Source organism: Camponotus floridanus, unplaced genomic scaffold, assembly GCF_003227725.1.
Source record: "Camponotus floridanus strain SB8 unplaced genomic scaffold, Cflo_v7.5 scaffold143, whole genome shotgun sequence".
Taxonomy (NCBI): domain Eukaryota; kingdom Metazoa; phylum Arthropoda; class Insecta; order Hymenoptera; family Formicidae; genus Camponotus; species Camponotus floridanus.
In genome coordinates, this window is record NW_020229263.1 from 162,141 (window position 1) to 182,127 (window position 19,987).

General features: G+C 41.9%; 1 protein-coding gene across 1 annotated transcript; it reads right to left on the reverse strand.

Annotated features, from left to right (window-relative positions):
* Nucleotides 1-1,611: 1,611 nt before the first annotated feature.
* On the reverse strand, nucleotides 1,612-18,115 carry LOC112637225. The gene is made up of 4 exons (XM_025406444.1): nucleotides 17,673-18,115; nucleotides 17,349-17,585; nucleotides 1,752-1,905; nucleotides 1,612-1,686 (listed from the first exon to the last, which is right to left on the reverse strand). Exons 1-4 carry the CDS (start codon nucleotides 18,113-18,115, stop codon nucleotides 1,612-1,614), a joined length of 909 nt encoding a protein of 302 aa, XP_025262229.1.
* Nucleotides 18,116-19,987: the final 1,872 nt, after the last annotated feature.

Consider the following 19,987-nt stretch of genomic DNA (forward strand, 5'->3'; position numbering starts at 1 on the left):
AGTTTTACGATCAGACGATTATCCGCGGATGGTTTACGAACACTCCTGGAGGCGCGAGCCTCGTGCTAAATATCGATATAAATCGAACCTAAATTTTCATACAATTTTGACGGTAACGTTTACGACCAAGAATAATTAACGGTAGAGAACAATAGACAATTACGAAATGAACCGAATTCTAACTCAAAATAGACGGTATACGTATTTTATATAAGTTCGATATAACTCGAATCGAACCTTTTCTTACGGCAATTAACGATGACTTTCGACAAAGTTTTGATGAAAAACAAAAGTTTTATTTAACGGTATTTTCAAGGAGGTGTAGACGGAAACTGTTTACCCGATGTAACGGTCGTATCACGACCTTTTGTTTCGGTAACAATAGCTCAACGTTCGCGTAACGGAAATTTCAAACAAGTGATACGGTAATACTTTTCGGCGGAGATTTCGCGTAGGGTAATATTCTTGCAGAGCCGTTCTCTTAATTTCGGTAACACACGCTCGCGAAGAAATTACTCGCTCAAATCCCGCTTTCCGGTATGCGATATAAGTAGTGATACTAGGAGAGTTCTAACCCAGGTCCTCTCAGGGGGGGTGAGGCGCGAGGGGAACCGCGGTGCGGGGGGAGTGACGTCACGCGCGGGGAAGGAGGAACCGCGGCGCGCGGTGGGTGACGTCACCCGCGGGGAAGGGGGATCCGCGGCGCGAGCGATGGACGAGGGGGTCCGCGAGGTGAAGGGGGATCCGCGGCGCGAGCGATGGGCGAGGGGGTCCGCGAGGTGAAGGGGGATCCGCGGCGCGACCGATGGGCGAGGGGGTCCGCGAGGTGAAGGGGATCCGCGGCGCGACCGATGGACGAGGGGGTCCGCGCGGTGAAGAGGGATCAGTAGAAAGAAAACGGTGTGTGAGAAGGACAGCGCAACGTATGGGAAAAGGACAGTGCAAAGTGTGTGAAGAGGACAGTGCTACGAGTGCGACAAGGATGGCGTTAACGTGGAACAAGGACGATGTATAGGTGGGAGAAGGACGACGCAAAGGTAAGTGAGCAACGAGTATATTCTAAGTGAAAGAGAGAGAACGATAATATCGAGAATAACAACGCGTGCGAGAGAGAACAATAGCGCAAGAAAAACGCGAGTGAGAGAGAACGCATATGAAAGAGAGAACGATAGCGCCAAGACGACGTGTACAAGAGAGAGAACGATAATATCGCGAGACTTACAATTAGTGCGCGTGCGAGAGAGAACGATAATATCGCGAAGACTTGCAACTAACGAGTATGATAGAGATAGCGATACTTAAAACTAGCGCGAGAGAGAACGATATCGCGATGCTTATAACTAACGCAGGGATGGGAACGCATGGAGAGGTGCGTAAATAATTAGATTTTTTTACATCAAAATATAAAATATAAATTTATTAAAAATGTGTATGTGTGTATTTACAATTGTGTGTGTGTGTGTGTGTGTGTGTGTATGTACTTAAAATTAAGATTATAATAAAATAAAATATAATAATAATAAAATAAAATATAAAATATATTATAATAATAATAATTTGGGGGTGCGGGGGGGGGGCCAGGGGAGTCAGGTGAGGGCCGCTCCTGGAAGACTAGGGGCGATGTGTTGGGCTGAGGGACTTCCGCTCCTGGTCCTCTCGTCGACCATTCATATACTCTCGTAAACTCTGAAATTAAACACAATAATTGTAAATGTTTTAAATTTATTACACATTAGCAAAAATATTTTTACCTTCAAATCTTTCAAATCTTGCAGTAGCCTATTCTCATGCTCAGCTTCTTCGAGTTTTTTTATGTCTTCATATAATTCAAGTTGTTCAAGTTCTTCACGTAGTCTATTTCCATAACATTTTACTGCAGTGTGATTAGGATCTTCTTTTCTATACCTGCACCAACTTATGCTACAATTGTCAACCGAGTTCGCCCAATATTTTCGAGATTTGAAAAATCCTGTCAATGAAATTATGCGGGGATTTTTCAAGCCGAGCTCTCGACTTCTTATAAATTGCGCAACTGAAGTTTCCAGATTCCTCTTCAAAAGTTGTTCCCGCTTATACTTAAGTAATTCTTCAACACTAGTTTTCGCTCTCCTCTCTCTCTCAAACTCAATTGTTTCCGCCTCTGAAGCAATCCAATCATCCATATCTTCATTGTCAAAGATAGAAACGTTTTCTTCAGCCATAATAAGAGATCAACGAAACACACAAGACTAACAAAACGCAAAGAACAACGAAATAATATTCTAATGTCGCAGACTCCTCTTCATTATATATCTTTTTAATATCTCGCGTCTCATCTACCTCAGCATTTCTCTACATCTTTGGCGGAGCGTGTTGAGAAAAATTGTCGACTATTCTTATTCGTATGGAAGGAAAGAAATAAAATCATAGATTGAATAAAAATAATTATTTATTGCACGCATCGTAAAGAATATCATTTACAGCACATGTTAATAATTCGCAATCGATCAATGATTCGCTGTCAAAGACATCACTCTCGCGTATCGTTTTTACAGCATCGCATACAGTAGTAATATTATTACGTTGTAATACAGTTTCAAATTGTTTAAATTTTTCATTTACGAGATACGTATTCTCGCATAACCAATTATGCATATGATCGATACAATTTTCAAAATTAAATAAATGTAATAATGTTTCTGGTTTCATGTACAAAGAATTTTCGCATAATGCAAGTTTTACAATTTTCGATTGATACATTTCAATCGTTAAATCTCCAATCCTTAATGGGGGAGCAGTCGATTGTAGAAATTGTTCAACGTCTGCTTGCTTCCGCATCAACAAATTCCACGTTGAAAAGGGCAACACTATTTGATTGCTTCGATTATCGCCGAGAATCAGTTCCACGTACGATACAGCTCCAACGCTTATTCCAACGTCCAAATACTTGTACGACGTCGGGGTTAGAGCGCACCTTCTTCCAAGTATGCGAGCCACACGACGAGGCTGAATACTATAAAAATATAAATAATTATACAACAATATTAAAAATCAATAAGTAACAAATTTTTTAAACGATTTAAACTTACGTATCGCATTTTTGCTTCTTACACGGTGGAGTTTCACCGTTTCGAATCGGAACGTAGAAATTCATATTTCTTCAGCGGTAAACCTTTCACACGCGCGATTGATGCAATACTGCAATCGTGTTAGAATCAATATCAATTCAAATAGTATTCCAAATTATGATGTAGAGGGGATTATTGCTGACGCAACATTTTAATTTCCTCCAAAATTTTGTCGCGCCGATGTACGGCTGCGATGACATCATCATCTTCGGAACAAAGATTTAGCTGAATTTGCAAAAATCGAGCGCCGATGTACGGCTGCGCCTGATGCAATCATGTCAAAATTATTCAAATGTACGTGACAAAACGGGAAATTTTCAAGGTTAAAATGTGTATCATCCCTAGACAAAGATTTAGCTGAATTTGCTAAAATCGAGCGCCGATGTACGGCTGAGCCTGATGCAGTCGCGTTAAAATTTTCAAATGTACGTGACAAATAGTGAAAAAATAACTGCCAAGGTTAAAATGTGTATCATCCCTAGACAAAGATTTAGCTGAATTTACTAAAATCGAGTGCCGATGTACGGCTGCGCCTGATGCAATCACGTTAAAATTATTCAAATGTATGTGACAAATAGCGAAAAAATAACTACCAAGGTTAAAACATGCATCATCCCCAGACAAAGATTTAGCTGAAAGCGCTAAAATCAAGCGTCGATGTACGGTTGCCCCTGATGCAATCATGTTAGATTTTTCAAATGTACGTGACAAAACGTGAAATTATCAAGGTCAAATTGCACACGGTACTACGGGGAATTTTTTGTAAGGTGAAATCGTTCTAGAATGTTCGATGATAAAACAATACATGAGACGGTATATAAATCATGATAGAGAGACGCACCCCACCAGTAGCTAAAGTGCATCAGACCTGTCATTAGAAACACTAAATTTTGCAAGTGTACGTTAGCAATATGGAGGAGCAAATTTTGCGAGAACAATCCGCTTTGCTTGATTCGCTGGAAAACTACATTGTGGGAGCAACGATGCGACGAGTACATTGAGTCGCTGGAAGAGCAAAGTCGAATCAAACGGCCGCGATTATCGATCGGAAATCGACAATCACTTGCTCGGATCGCGCGCATCGAAGGTTTGAAAAATTCGGTACGTGGACGTTTCGTACACGCGGGTGCCGGATGTAGTGCGCGTCAAAATGCACTTGTGTGGCGCGAAATTGATACGGCGTTCGAGAGTCGCGTATCGACTGGTGCGGTGATAAACTATAATCACATTGAACCGCGCCGATTTCTCGATGACGCTAAAGACATTGTGTTGGAACATGTGCAGGACGCTTAAAAAAAACACAGCAGTGTAAAAGTGAACACTATATTCAATGGTGAATTTGTGTCGGGTGATAAACACGCGAATAAAAGTGTGAATACGAGAAACTATGAACTCTTTCGCACATCTGATTTACGCGAGTGGTACGAACGGCGCGTTATCGAGTCCACCCTAGCGTCTCTCGAAGAGTTTCAGGAACGCGATAGCGGGTGGGCATTGTCGCGAATACTGAACTTGACTGTAAATATAAACAAGTACAATCCAATGCGCGCGGGATGCCACATTAAATTGCCGCGGGAGATTATGATGAAGAGAGCGGTGGTTAACGTGCAATCAAAGGACAATGCGTGTTTCGCGTGGGCAGTGGTCGCCGCTCTGTATCCCGCAGAAAAAAAGGTGGAACGGGAATCATCGTACCCGCATTACGCGACAGTGCTGAATCTCCGGGACATTGAGTTTCCAGTGACTGTGAATCAGATTAAAAAATTTGAACATGCAAATGACATTTCAATCAATGTGTACAACATCGAAGACAAAAACATTGTCCCGATACGTCTTTCGGACCAGAAGCGGGACAAGCATGTGAATCTGCTGTACATTGAAGATGACAACAGCGTGGGACATTTCGCTTGGATCAAGAATTTATCCCGGCTCGTGAGCTCGCAATTGAGCAAACACAATGGCCAAAGATATCTGTGATCGGTAAGTTTATTTTATATTATTTGAAAATTATAATTCATATAAAAATCTTATGATAAAAAATTTTTTTCTTTTACAGATGCCTTCATTATTTTGGTTCGGACGACAAGTTGCAGTCGCATACGGTCGACTGCGGAAAGCTAAACGACTGCGCTGTCCGATTGCCGAGCGACAAGGACAAGTGGCTCGAGTTCAGCAACCCTAATCGGAAGGAGCGGCTTCCATTTGTGGTCTACGCCGACTTGGAATGTGTCCTGACCAAGACGAAAGAAGAAAAATTATATCAACACCATCGGGTATTTAGTTTAGCTTATTATGTACATTGTTCGTACGACGACTCATTATCAACGTATCATTCGCGTCGTAGCGTTGATTGTATAGCATGGTTCGCCGAAGACCTTAAAAATTTAGCAATTCGCGTTAAGAATATTTTAAAAACAAATGTCCCCATGGTAAATTTAACATCCGATGAGTGGGAGAAATTCCATAGCGCCACTCGTTGTCATATATGCGAAAAGCCGTTTGCGCAAGACGATACACGCGTTCGCGATCATTACCATCTGACCGGGCGGTACAGAGGTCCTGCACACTCAAATTGTAATCTAAATTATAAAGATTCTTTTTGTATTCCGATAGTGTTTCACAATTTATCCGGTTACGATTCTCATTTTATTATCGAGGAAATAGCCACAGCGTTCGAAGGGAAAATCGAGTTATTACCGATAACCAAGGAAAAATATATTTCGTTTACCAAAAGTGTTGATCTTAAAGAAGAAGAAGAATCAAAAAATCAAATAAAATTACGTTTCATCGATTCATATAAATTTCTTGCATCGAGTCTCGATAAATTGGCATCATTTTTGGACAAAAATAAACTCAAAATTTTAAAATCGGAATTTCAAAATTTATCAACAGAAAATTTCAATTTGTTAACGCGAAAAGGTGTATTTCCGTACGAATACATCGATTCCGTCGACAGGTTGCATGATACGTGTTTACCATCGCGCGAATCATTTTACAGTTCCTTGACCGGTGAAACTGTATCCGAGAGCGATTACGCGCACGCCGAGAACGTCTGGACGCGATTCTCCATTCGGACGCTAGGCGAATATAGCGACTTGTACCTCAAAATTGATGTCTTGTTATTAGCCGACATTTTCGAAAACTTTCGAGATAAATGTATCGAAAGTTACGGACTCGACCCCACGTATTATTATACTTTCTCCGGATACACGTGGGACGCCATGTTGAAGTATACAAAGATCACGTTCGAGTTGCTTACAGACATCGACATGGTTATGTTTATCGAACGTGGTGTACGCGGTGGTCTGAGCCAATGTTCGGGTAGATACGCTCGCGCTAATAACAAGTACATGGAGTCGTACGATCCATTGAAACCATCATCATACTTGATGTACTTTGATGTAAATAATTTGTACGGATGGGCAATGTGTCAACCGCTGCCATATGCTGATTTTCGATGGGTCGACGATGTGTCAAATTTTGACGTATCATCCATCGCGCTAGATTCGCCTACGGGCTATATCCTCGAAGTGGATCTCGAGTACCCGCAACATCTTCACGATGCGCACACTGATCTACCGTTTTGCCCGACACGCGACAAACCACCTGGCAAGCGAGAATTCAAGCTACTTGCAACGTTATACGATAAGAAGCGTTACGTGATACACTACCGCAACCTGCAGCAGTGTACGCGGCACGGCCTTCGTGTAACAAAAATACATCGAATTTTACAGTTTTCTCAATCTCTCTGGCTTCAAAATTATATAGAATTAAATACACATTTCAGAACATTGGCTAAAAATGATTTCGAAAAAAATTTATATAAATTAATGAATAATGCGGTGTTTGGTAAAACGATGGAAAATGTGCGCAATCGTGTCGATGTAAAATTATTAACAAAGTGGGACGGTCGGTACGGCGCAGAGGCGATGATCGCGAAACCAAATTTCCACAGCAGAAGCGTTTTTTCGGAAAACTTAATCGCTGTGGAATTGCGTAAACTCGAGGTGAAATTCTACAAGCCGATTTACGTGGGTATGTGCATCCTCGACATATCCAAGACATGTTTGTACGAATTTCATCACGAGTATATGACACCAATGTATCGCGACAATTGTCGGGTAATGTATACCGATACGGACAGTCTCATATATCACATAGAGTGTGCGAATGTGTATGAGAATATGAAGCGTGACATTGTTAGATTCGACACGAGCGATTATGCGGTGGACAATGCATACGGTATACCGCTTCTAAATAAAAAGGTGCCGGGTCTGATGAAGGATGAAAACAACGGTGCCATAATGACCGAATTCGTCGGGCTCAGAGCAAAGATGTACGCGTTACGAGTGAATGGGAAAAAGGATACGAAGAAAGTCAAAGGTGTCAAGAGCAACGTTGTCGCGAGAACGATAACGTTTGACGATTACACGCGGTGCTTGAACGAAGAGATTGAAATGACGCGTCAGCAGTCATGTATACGATCTAAATTACACCAAGTATACACGATTCGCGAGACGAAAATTGCTCTGAGTCCGTACGACGACAAGCGGTATATCGTACCCGATACCACCGATACGCTACCGTGGGGACATTATCAGATACCGTTGTAAATAAATGTATATTTTATTTATTGTATATTTTGTACATAATCATGTATATATTTTGTACATTTTATATTATATATTTTTATATTTATATATATTTTATATACGCATATTTTATATGTTTCAATAAATGTTTACAACACATTATTTTTATGGATCCAAGAGTTGTATGATTTATCCATTCCCAACCATTTCACATAAACCTCGTCACCCTTTTTTTGTAAAATTTTTTCCACGAGATATACGTCGGGATTGGCGACGCGTTGTAACTCATATTCGTAGAATCCTCCAGCGACGGGATTTCCCCGCGAATCTTCGAGTATAAATGTCGCGGGATTAGTTTTCTGCACCTCGATAATCTTAAAAACTTCGGTCGTCCAATTTGGTGTGAAACCTTTTTCAAAGATGGTCTTGTATTTGCTCACGCGTACCGAATCGTCTACTTTAAATTTTGCAGGAGCTGCAATTTTTACGTTGCTGTACACAGTATTTAAAAGTTTTTCGGCGATCGCCGGAGTGACGTCGACAGGTCTCATACCGATGGTGCGATGTTTTCGCGTATTGTACTCTGCAACGAGTCGAGATAGTTCGTCGATCCATTTGTAATTCCCATTCAACGTAAACATTTTCCACATATTATTTTTTAAAGTATGATTGAATCGTTCCACGACTGAGGCTTTCATAACGGAATATGTCGAGTAATGATTAATGTTGTGTTTCTTCATGAGTTTCTGCACACTCGAGTTGTAAAATTCTTTTCCTCTAACGGTTTGAAAATTTTTCGGACATCTTTTATCGTCTCCAATAATCTTTGCGATCGTTTCGGACATTTCGTTCCCGCTCTTACTCTTGAGCGGTACGGCCCACGCATACTTGCTCAACACATCGATAACCATGAGTATGTATTTATGACCCTTGTTGAGTCGAGAGTACGAACGCATGTCCACCACGTCCGCCTGCCACAGATCATCGTATCCGCGTACAATGACGCGTCTTCGTGGAAAATTTCTTCTCGCCGAAGCATGTAATTCCTCGACTAGTTGCCGCTTTTCGGAGGTGCTTTTGTTCTTTCGCACGTTTGATCGAGGCATAATTAATATGTGATATTAGTATATCTCGCTTACTGTGTCGAGTGAGATGTTGCATGTCTCAGCACATTCTTTATCTCATCCATCATTAATCGCAGCGCCTGCACGTTTGTTTCGAGCGCGATAATTTTTTGCTCAATTTCTCCCTGCCGATCTCTCAAAAGTTTATCCACGTATCGTTTGTTGACGACGTCGGTATCAGCTTCCGGTTGCGCTACGCGTTGAATCTTGCGCGATCTTGCGTCAAAGCCGGTAGTAGTTTGGCAGAGAGCGTTATCGCGAACGTAATTTCTCAATAATCCATTCCATACATAGTACAAATTGTTCGACGTTCCCAATGATAATCCGAATTTATTAATCGACATTTCGGTACCGAGAACATTGACCGAATGACGCGTATCGCCGACGCATAGTTTAATTTATAATAATGCCGGCCTCGCGAAGTTCTTCGATAATTGACAAGATTTCATTGTCGTGAGCATTGTTGCCGGCTCGACGCGAGGCGTCCAGCAATCGCAAACGATCCACCAATTCGTTGGGATCGTTCCAATGCACGTAATCGATCATGTTGTCGCTTAACGTCATGGTGCGCGGCGCATCTATACCTCTTCCCATCTTTCTATCGGGGAATAATGGTGCAATTATATATTTGTACTTGTACCCTTTATTAGTTTTAATAGGATTATTAACTTTGTTGTCACGTTTATGCGCATTTGTTATCTTTAATATACTTTGATATTTATGCAAATCATCTCGAGTATATTTTTATGATTGGGAAATTTTTAAAAATCAAATCGTAGATACCTTCGGTTCCCTTATATTTTATTCCATCGATAATTATATTATCTTCCTTGTCCACATCGAAACATTTATCACCTAGCATCATTCCTTCATTGGTAAATTTAACACCGTAGACGTAATCCATGCTCTTATTTTTATCAACACTCATAATATCTCCTATATATTTTTGCGCCAGTGGACCTAAATGCTCTCGGAACGTTTTCTGACCTTCGGACGTTTCTAATTCGTGTCGGACCGATGTTACAAAAGAATCGGGTGTGGTCTCGTAAATTTCTTCGACGGATGTGGGTGGTATTGTTTGACGCGGTTGTACTTTTATCGGAGTAGAAACAGTAGCCATATTAGAAAATTGCTTCCTTTGCTTTGATCGATTCGGTGTCGAATATATCGGTGAATCGTTTATCGACATATTTATCCGTGCTCGCTTTAGTCCTTGCTTGGTCTCTTTTATTTTTTCCTCATGCTTCTCACCAAACGTCAAACTCAACGGTTCGATTTTCGACGCATCAGATTCCACAGTATTTTCGACAAACTGTTTTAAAGGCTCGGTAATCGGTTTAAATTGCCTTTCCAATATGATATCTTCCTCCATTTTACCAGTTTTCAAAGCGCGATATTTTTTGCGAATCGATTCGCTCGTTTTGCAATCTCTGCCGCAATCTTTTCACGATCGTCGTTTATGATGCTCGATCGATGTGTCGATGATGACTGATCGCTTTACGGTATCGCGAAATCATTAAATCCCCTTCTATATCGTCCATTGATCAACATACTATCTTTATCAATGACTACGAAGCCATATTTGCGTTGCCAACATTTCTGACACAATGCACGGAAATCGTCGTAAGACATATCGGTATTCACGTGATCGTTGTACACATGTTTCAAATTTGTGCCGTCCTGTTTAAACAGGATCAGCAGGTTCGCGTTGTCGCGTATAAGATGCTTAGGTATCTTGGCATACGTCTGACAAAGATAGAAACAGTCAACGCTCGAGTGTCGACCCATTGCAAAATACTCTCTTATCGTATCCTGCTTGTCGCATGCCACGTCATCAAAGATAAAGATGGAATTCGGAAGCGCCTCGCTCGGTGGAATGACATCGCTGTTATTAGAGAATGTAAAGTATCCGATTTCATCTATAGGTGCTAGTAAATTTTCCAAGTATTTGTATTTCGGTTGTTGAAGCGATTTCGAGTATACGTACACGTTCTCGAAACGTACACCGTGTGGACTTTCTATCAAACTAATCAACACGTTTGTCTTACCACAGTTTGAAGGACCGCAAACGATACCGCGTATAGTAGTCGGCAGCATGTTTCCATGCTTGCGTACTTTTTTCTCCGATATTAGTTTATCATCGAAATTTGATACTTTGATTACCCGCGCTTGTCGCACGAACCGCATGTTTTCTCCTTCGAATCAATTTTGCGAATGATCGCGAGGGGGAGACCTATTTATAGAAGTGTCTCGACTCAAAACACGTCAGTATCAAAAATGTTTCTCCTTCTGTCGGATGAGAGAGACATTCTCGGGCTTACCACCAAACAACTGCAGTATATCCCAAAGATTTTATTACTTCAAAATTTTGGTGATTACGTGGAACGATTGTGGGACAAGCTTCCAGAATATATAAAGGCTGATCCGGAGGTTCGACAATATCGTTCGTGCATGCGACATTACAACCAGCCGTGGCAGCAAACACACATTGACGGTCCACCACCGTTGATAAAAGATTGCTACGAATGTCAGCGAGAATTGTAAGAGGTAGCGGTCTCTTAAATCGTGCGATAAACGCGCTTCCCATCGAATTACATATTCCCGGTTATCAGTTTTGCGGGCCGGGAACTCGATTAGAGAAACGATTGGCTAGAGGTGATCGAGGCATCAATCCATTGGACGCGGCGTGTCGTGAACACGACATTGCTTACGCGCGAAGCAACGACCTCGACCAACGTCACATCGCTGATCGCATACTAGCTGCAAGAGCGCAAGAACGCATTACCGCGAGGGATTCGACTCTCGGTGAAAGAGCAGCCGCTACGACTGTTTGGGCGGCAATGAAGGCAAAGACAAAACTCGCATGGGGATGAAAAAGCCATCGACGACGAAGAGGAGGAAGAAATGAATACTTCCAGTAGCGAAACGTGGTGGTATTTTACCACTTTTACCGTTGTTGGGAGTTGTCGGTTCATTGGCCGGCGGTGCGGCGGGAATCGCAAAGGCGGTAAACGATAGCAAGGCTGCGCAACGTCAGCTGGAAGAGATGCAGCGTCACAATCGCGCTATGGAAGTCGCGGACTTTATCTCGCTCCGTACAAGCGTGGACAGGGATTCTCAACAAAGTCTAAGAGAAAAAAAAAAAACGTCGAAAAAACATTAAAGATGCCTACGGGTGCGACAACTAACGTGCAATTGGAACAATTTGCGAAACGTATGCGTATACCTTTCTTTAGAGGTGTTTTCATGCGCAATAATTTACCGATAAGCGGCGTACGACGAAACGAAAGCGGTATCATCAATTTGGATGACGTTGATGGTCCCGGTACTCATTGGGTAGCGTACGCAAAGAGGGACGATCGTGTCGTATATTTCGACAGTTTTGGAAATCTTCGACCGCCCAAGGAACTTGTACGATATTTCGGACGAGTGAAAATTGAATACAATTACACATCTTATCAAAGTTATAATCAGAGTATCTGTGGACAGTTGTGTTTAAAATTTCTTCAAACGATCAATTTAAAGCCTGACAATCCATCGTCATGACTCAGTATTCGTTCGACATGTCACTGACACTTACGTTGACTGGCAGAAGCAGCGTTCTCGCTGTAAGCTATTTCCCCGCTATAGATTTGACCGATGCCGATTACGAGCTCGGATTAACGGATTTTGAAACTTATCACGATTCCGAACGTAAATTTTTCGAATAATAAATTTTATTTTGGCAACGACGACAAGGAAATTACGATTCCCGAAGGATCGTACGAATTGCACGCCATAAATGATTATCTCAAACGCGCAATTTTGCGAGATGAACACCTTTCCAGAGATGGTGAAAACGATTATGATGAGGAATATCCAATAGCGCTCCGCGCCAATCACAGTACGCTAAAGAGTGAAATCAAATGCGCCTACAGAATAAACTTTACCAAACCCGACAATGTAGGATCCTTGCTTGGATTCTCGTCGAATCGTATATGCAACTCTGCAATGGTATGAATCATACGAACCTGTNGATCATAGAGGAACTCCGCGAAGGGCCCGGCCTATTTAAATTTAAACGGCACTCGACCGAAACTAATCAGTCCGATCGACGTCACTAGCATCGAAAAACAATGCCTATCAACAAATTTGGATTATTCGAACGGAGAAACAAAGAAATCAGCACGAGCGGTCATTGGGGTAAATTGGTGACGAGTTACTTGCGTCAAACGCTCTGTGTCGCATCGCAACGGACTATGACGCGAGGTCGCACAAGATTCGCCGTGTAGCGCAACCTGAGGCTGATACCGATGCGGTCAACAAACTGTACGTGGAAGAATGCGTTAAAACGTTGATAAATCAACGGAAAGAATCAGACGAGAAGCTGACTGCGTTCGAGAAGGACCTGCGAGCTTTGCAGGCTGCGATAAATGAGCTTCGTCGTACGATTAACGCTAATTCAGAAACGGCTATCAACCTGTAATGTGCTGTAGTGAACGGTTTAGGAGCGGCTATTGTACACTTATGAAACATCTAGAAAGGTTTATCGAACGGCTACGAACGATTATCCAACGATTATCGAGCTATAATGAGTGGCACTGATCGAAGAGGAAACGGTCTCGAACGAGGTTACGAACGATTCAAGAACAACTGCGAACGAGGCTACGAGCATCTCAAGGACGGCTGCGAACAAGGCTATGAACACGTCAGGAACGGCTACATACGAGGCGGCATACAAGTCCACAACGGCTACGAACGAATCAAAAACGATTGTCAACGAGGCTACGAACGGGTCAGAAACGACTGCGAACGAGGCTACGGACTGCTTAAAACGACTATCAACAGAGTCAATCGCGCCAACAAAGGGATCAAGAACGGCAGTGAACGGCAATTGAACGGCTATAAACGGCAATCGAACGGGTCAGCAACAGCTACGAACGGCTATTGAACGATTATTAACGGCTACGAACGGCAGTGAATGGCAATTGAACGGCTACTGAACGGCTATTGAATGGTTACGAACGGCTATTGAACGGCTAATTCGATCGACGAATCGAAACAACGATGGGTCGACGATCGGGAATAACCGGGGAAGCGAAGAAACAACATAATTTAGAGAAACGACAGTTGGTGAACGAACTGCACGCACCGGCGAGAAAAAATTTCCCCCGAAGACACGTAATAGTGTGGGGATACGATGATCTGTGGCAAGCCGACATTGTCGAGATGCGTCCGTTTCAACAGAGATTACAACTACATACTCACAGTCATCGATGCGTTGAGCAAGCACGCGTGGGCCGTACCATTCAAGAGTAAAGGTGGAAGCAAGACAGCTGACGCTATCGCCGAGATAATTCGAGATAGCGAGAGGTGTCCGAAAAACATACAGACATGGGGAAGGAATTTTATAACACCGACGTGCAACGGCTCATGCGAAAACATGGCATAAATCATTATTCTACGTATTCGGTATTGAAGGCATCGATCGTCGAGCGATTCAATCGCACGCTAAAAGACGATATGTAGAAGATGTTTACGCTGAACGGATCTTACAAGTGGGTCAAGGCGTTGCCGGGACTCGTATCAGATTACAACGCAAGCATCGAACGATCGGTATGCGACCCGTCGACGTTACCCCCGCGATCGCCGAGAGACTCTTGGCTACTGTATACAACCGTGTAAATATCGCGGAACCGGCGAAATTCAAAGTAGGTGACTCGGTACGCGTTAGCAAGTACAAGACAGTTTTCGAGAAGGGTTACACGCCAAATTGGACAACGGAGGTGTTTAAAATTGTAAAAGTGCATACTAATCCCGTGAGTTATCTACTCGAGGATTATCGCAAAAAACCTATCGCTGGAGCGTTCTACGAGCACGAGTTGCATCGCGCGAATTATCCCGACGTGTATCTCGTGGAGAAAATACTGCGCAGGAGAGGTGACGAGGTTTACGTGAAATGGCTGGGATTTGACAATTCGCACAACTCTTGGATACATAAGGACAATATGATTTAATTTATACAATGTTTATTAATATTTCTTTCAATAAAACTATATATATATATATATATATATATATATATATATATATTCTTAATATAAGTAGTGTAAGATATGCGTTACATAAAATATATGAAATATAAATGTGTAAAATGTGTATTATATAAAACTACATGAAATACAAAATATATACAGTAATAAATAAAATATATACATGTATTTACAAAGGTATCCTATAATGTCCCCATGGTAACGTGTCAGTCGAATCAAGTACGATATATCGCTTGTCATCGTACGGACTCAGAACAATTTTCATCTCGCGGACGGTATACACTTTATGCAATTTCGATCTTATACACGACTGCTGTCGCGTCATTTCAATCTCTTCGTTTAAACACCGCGTGTAATCTTCGAAGGTTATATTACGCGTTACGACATTACTTTTGACGCCTTTAACTTTCTTCGTGTCTTTCTTTCCGTCCACTCGTAATGCGTACATCTTTGCCCTGAGCCCGATAAATTCGGTCATTATCGCACCGTTATTTTCATCCTTCATCAAACCCGGCACTTTTTTATTTACAAGCGGTATATCGTACGCATTGTCCATCGCATAATCGCTCGTGTCAAATCTGGCGATATCGCGCTTCATGTTCTCATAGACATCCGCGCACTCAATGTGATATACGAGACTGTCCGTATCGGTGTACATGATCTTACATTTGTCGCGATACAGAGGAAATATGTACTCGTGATGAAATTCGTATAGACACGTCTTGGATATGTCGAGTATGCACATACCCACGTAAATCGATTTGTAAAATTTCACCTCGAGTTTACGCAATTCTACCGCAATCAGATTTTCCGAAAAAACGCTTCTGCTGTGGAAATTCGGTTTCGCGATCATCGCTTTCGCGCCGTATCGTCCGTCCCATTTTGTTAATAATTTTACATCGACACGATTCCGCACATTTTCCATCGTTTTACCAAACACAGCATTATTCATTAATTTGTATAAATTTTTCTCGAAATCGTTTTTCGCGAGTGTTCTGAAATGTGTATTTAATTCTATATAATTTCGAAGCCATGGAGATTGAGAAAACTATAAAATTCTATGTATTTTTGTCACACGAAGGCCGTGACGTGTACACTGCTGTAGGTTACGGTAGTGTATCACGTAACGCTTCTTATCGTATAACGTTGCGAGCAGTTTGAATTCCCGCTTACCGGGCGGCTTGTCGCGCGTCGGGCAAAACAGTAGGTCGGTGTGCGTATCGTGAAGATGTTGCGGGTACTCGAGATCGACTTCGAGGATATATCCCGTAGGCGAATCTAACGCTATAGATGATACGTTAAAATTCGACGTGTCGTCGACCCATCGAAAATCGGCGTAAGGCAACGGTTGACACATTGCCTATCCGTACAAATTATTAATGTCAAAATACATCAAGTACGACGATGGTTTCGATGGATCGTACGATTGTCGCATGTACTTGTTATTAGCGCGCGCGTATCTGTTGGAACATTGGCTCAGACCACCGCGTATACCGCGTTCTATAAACATGACCATGTCGATATCTGTAAGCAACTCCAATGATCTTTGTATGCTTTAACATGGCATCCCACGTGTATCCGGGGAGAGTATAGTAATACGCGGGGTCGAGTCCGTAACTTTTGATGCAGCTATCGCGAAAATTTTCGAAAATATCTGCTAATAACAATACGTCGATTTTGAGACACATGTCGCTATATTCGCCCAGCGTTCGAATGGAGAATCGCGTCCAGATGTTCTCGGCGTGCGCGTAATCGCTCTCGGATATAGTTTCACCGGTCAAGGAACTGTAAAACGATTCGCGCGGTGGTAAACGCGTATCTCGCAACCTATCTACCGAGTTGACGTATTCGTATGGAAAGACACCTTTCCGTGTTAATAAACTGAAATTTTCCGCGGATAAATTTTCAAATTTCGATTTTAAAATTTTGAGTTTGTCTTTGTCTAGATAAGATGCCAATTTGTCGAGACTCGATGTAAGAAATTTGTACGAATCGATGAAGCGTAATTTTACATTATTTTTCCAATCGCCTTCCTTAAGGTCGACATTTTTTGTAAAAGAAATATATTTCTCTTTCATTATCGGAAGTAACTCGACGCTCCCTTCGAATGCTGTGGCTATTTCCTCGATAATAAAGTGTGAATCGTAACCGGATAAATTGTGGAAAACTATCGGAATACAAAAAGATTCTTTGTAATTTAAATTACAATTTGAATGCGCGGGACCTCTGTACCGCCCGGTCAGATGACAATGATCGCGAACGCGTGTATCGTCTTGCGCGAACGGCTTTTCGCATATATGGCATTGAGTGGCGTTGTGAAATTTTTCACACTCTTCGGACGTTAAATTAACCATGGGGACATTGGTCGTTAAAATATTCTTAACGCGAATCGCTAAATTTTTAAGATCTTCGACGAACCACGCTATACAATCGACGCTACGACACGAATTATACGCCGATAAAGATTCATCGTATGAACAATGCATATAATACGCTATACTAAATACTTGGTGATGTTGATACAATTTTTGTTGTTCTTCCTCCGTTTTGGCCAGAACGCATTCCAGGTCGGCGTACACGACGAAAGGAAGCCGCTTTTTCCTGTTGTAATTGTTGAATTCGAGCCACTTGTCCTTATCGCTCGGCAACCGGATAGCGCAGTCGTTTATCTCCCCGCAGTCGACGGCATGTAACTGCAACTTGACGTCTGAACTAAAATAATGCAGGCATCTGTAAAAGAAAAAAATTTTAATTAAAATTAGAACAATTTTTATATAAATTATTTGATATAATTATTTTATATTAATATATACATACCGGTCGCAGGTATATCTTTGACCGTTGTGTTTGCTCAGTTGCGAGCTCACGAGCCTGGATAAATTTTTTATCCACGCGAAATGTCCGACGCCGTTGCCGTCTTCCACGTATAGCAGATTCACATGCTTATCTCGCTTCTGCTCCGAAAGACGTATCGGGACGATACTGTTCTTGTCTTCGATGCCGTACACGTTGATCGAGATACTGTTTGCGAGTTCAAACTTTTTAATTTGATTTAAAGTTACTGGAAACTCAATGTCCCGGAGATTCAGCACTGTCGCGTAAGGCGGGTACGATGATTCTCGTTCCGCGTTCCTTTCTGCGGGATATAGAGCGGCGACCACTGCCCACGCGAAACACGCATTGTCTTTAGACTGTACGTTAACCACCGCTCTTCTCATCATAATCTCCCGCGACAATTTAATGTGGCATCCCGCGCGCATTGGATTATATGTATTTATTTACATTAACAGTCAAATTCTGTATTCGCGACAATGCCCAGCCACTATCGCGTTCCTGAAACTCTTCCAGAGACGCTAAAGTGGGCTCGATAACGCGGCGCTCGAACCACTCGCGTAAATCCGATGTGCGAAAGAGTTCACAGTTTATCGTATTTATATTTTTATTCGCGCGCTTATCACCCGACACAAATTCACCGTTGAATATGGTATTTACTTTTACACTGTTGTGTTTTTTTAGAACGTCTTGCACTTGCTCGAGCACGATGGCATCCTCGAGAAATTGACGCGGTTCGATATAGTTTGCATTAATCACGGTCAGAATACGGCTGTCGAACGCGGTATCGATCTCTCGCCAAACGAGTCTTTCCGCGTTATTGTCACCGCTGTAATCACCACCACTGGGAATAAACGTCTTTGCAATCGAGTCTTCGCACTTTCTAGTCGCGCGATTTTAGTCTCCAGAGATTGTCTATTTCCGATCGAGAGCCGCGGACGCTTGACACGACTGCGTTCTTCGAGCTCTTTGATCAATTCCTCGCAACGCTGCAGCCACGCGAAATACTCGCCCAAGGTGGCAATTTGGCGAGATCCCTCCACCAGATCGCGTTCGGTCTGCTCGATGTTTTCCATTTTCCTGTCTTTTTCACATTCACACTTTTAAAACACTATGTCACAGTTTTCTACGGATGACTTTTGCACGCGATAAACAATACCGTTCGCTATCTTGAACGTGAAATAGGCGCAAAAATCTTTCTAACAGAACACCGCTATACTTTTTTTACTGTCGACGCGTCGATGGGTGTTCAAATCACATACTATGATGATTTGATGCGCTTCAATCCTTCTTATATGAAGGAGAAAACAAAGCAGTCAAACATCGGCGCTCATACGTTAAAAATTCTTCCGATAAAAAATCATGAAAAACGATTCTAGGAGGTGCCGTTTGTTTATATTGTTTATAAATTTATGTGCTGTGTAATTCAATGAGAGAGATAAGGATACGTCGAACGAAAAAAATCTAGAATTACTTATATCGGGGGTGAGGGGTGTACCGCGAAAGCGTTGATATACGAGCGGTGGAAGCAAGGGTACAAAGCAGCCAAACATCGGCGCTGATACGTTAAAAATTCTTCCGAGAAAAAATCGTGAAAGACGATTCTGAGGTACTATTTGTTTATATTATTTATCAACCGGGCATGCGACACAATATTGCTTATACTTTCGATAAATATATGGGATCGCGCGTACTTTTTACGAGGCGTTTACGACGATATGGCGATAATGTCACATCTCTATTATACGATCTCGTTTCGAGATCTCGCTGCCTTGTCAGAAAGAGTTTGGCAGTGCGCGATTCGAGAAATCAAAAGTGAAGAAATCGAAAGTGAAGAAGTGAATATTTTTTTCATTGTTCTTGTGTATTTTATAAAATGGCCGAAGAAAATATCATTATCATTAATGATGACGATGATGATGATTTTATGATCATCGATGATGACGATGTGATGATCATCGAAAATAATAATGTGAGGATCATTGAAAATGATAATGTAATAAATATTGATGAAGATGACGAAGATGACGAAGATGACGCCGATATCGAAGTAGAACTCTTGGCGGACAGCGATTACGAGAGTGTCAATAGTGATGACAGTGATGAACTATTACAAATAAAAGAACGAAATTTAGACTTACCGGGAGTATTGACGATGAACGATACAATAAAAATATGTTGCATATCGTTCTATTATGTGGAATGTGGACTGAAATATTGTGCGGAATGCTTCCTGGAACTATCGTTTTTATTTCTAGAAGCTAGTGCTGTACGGGAACATCGCTGCATATATTATCAAC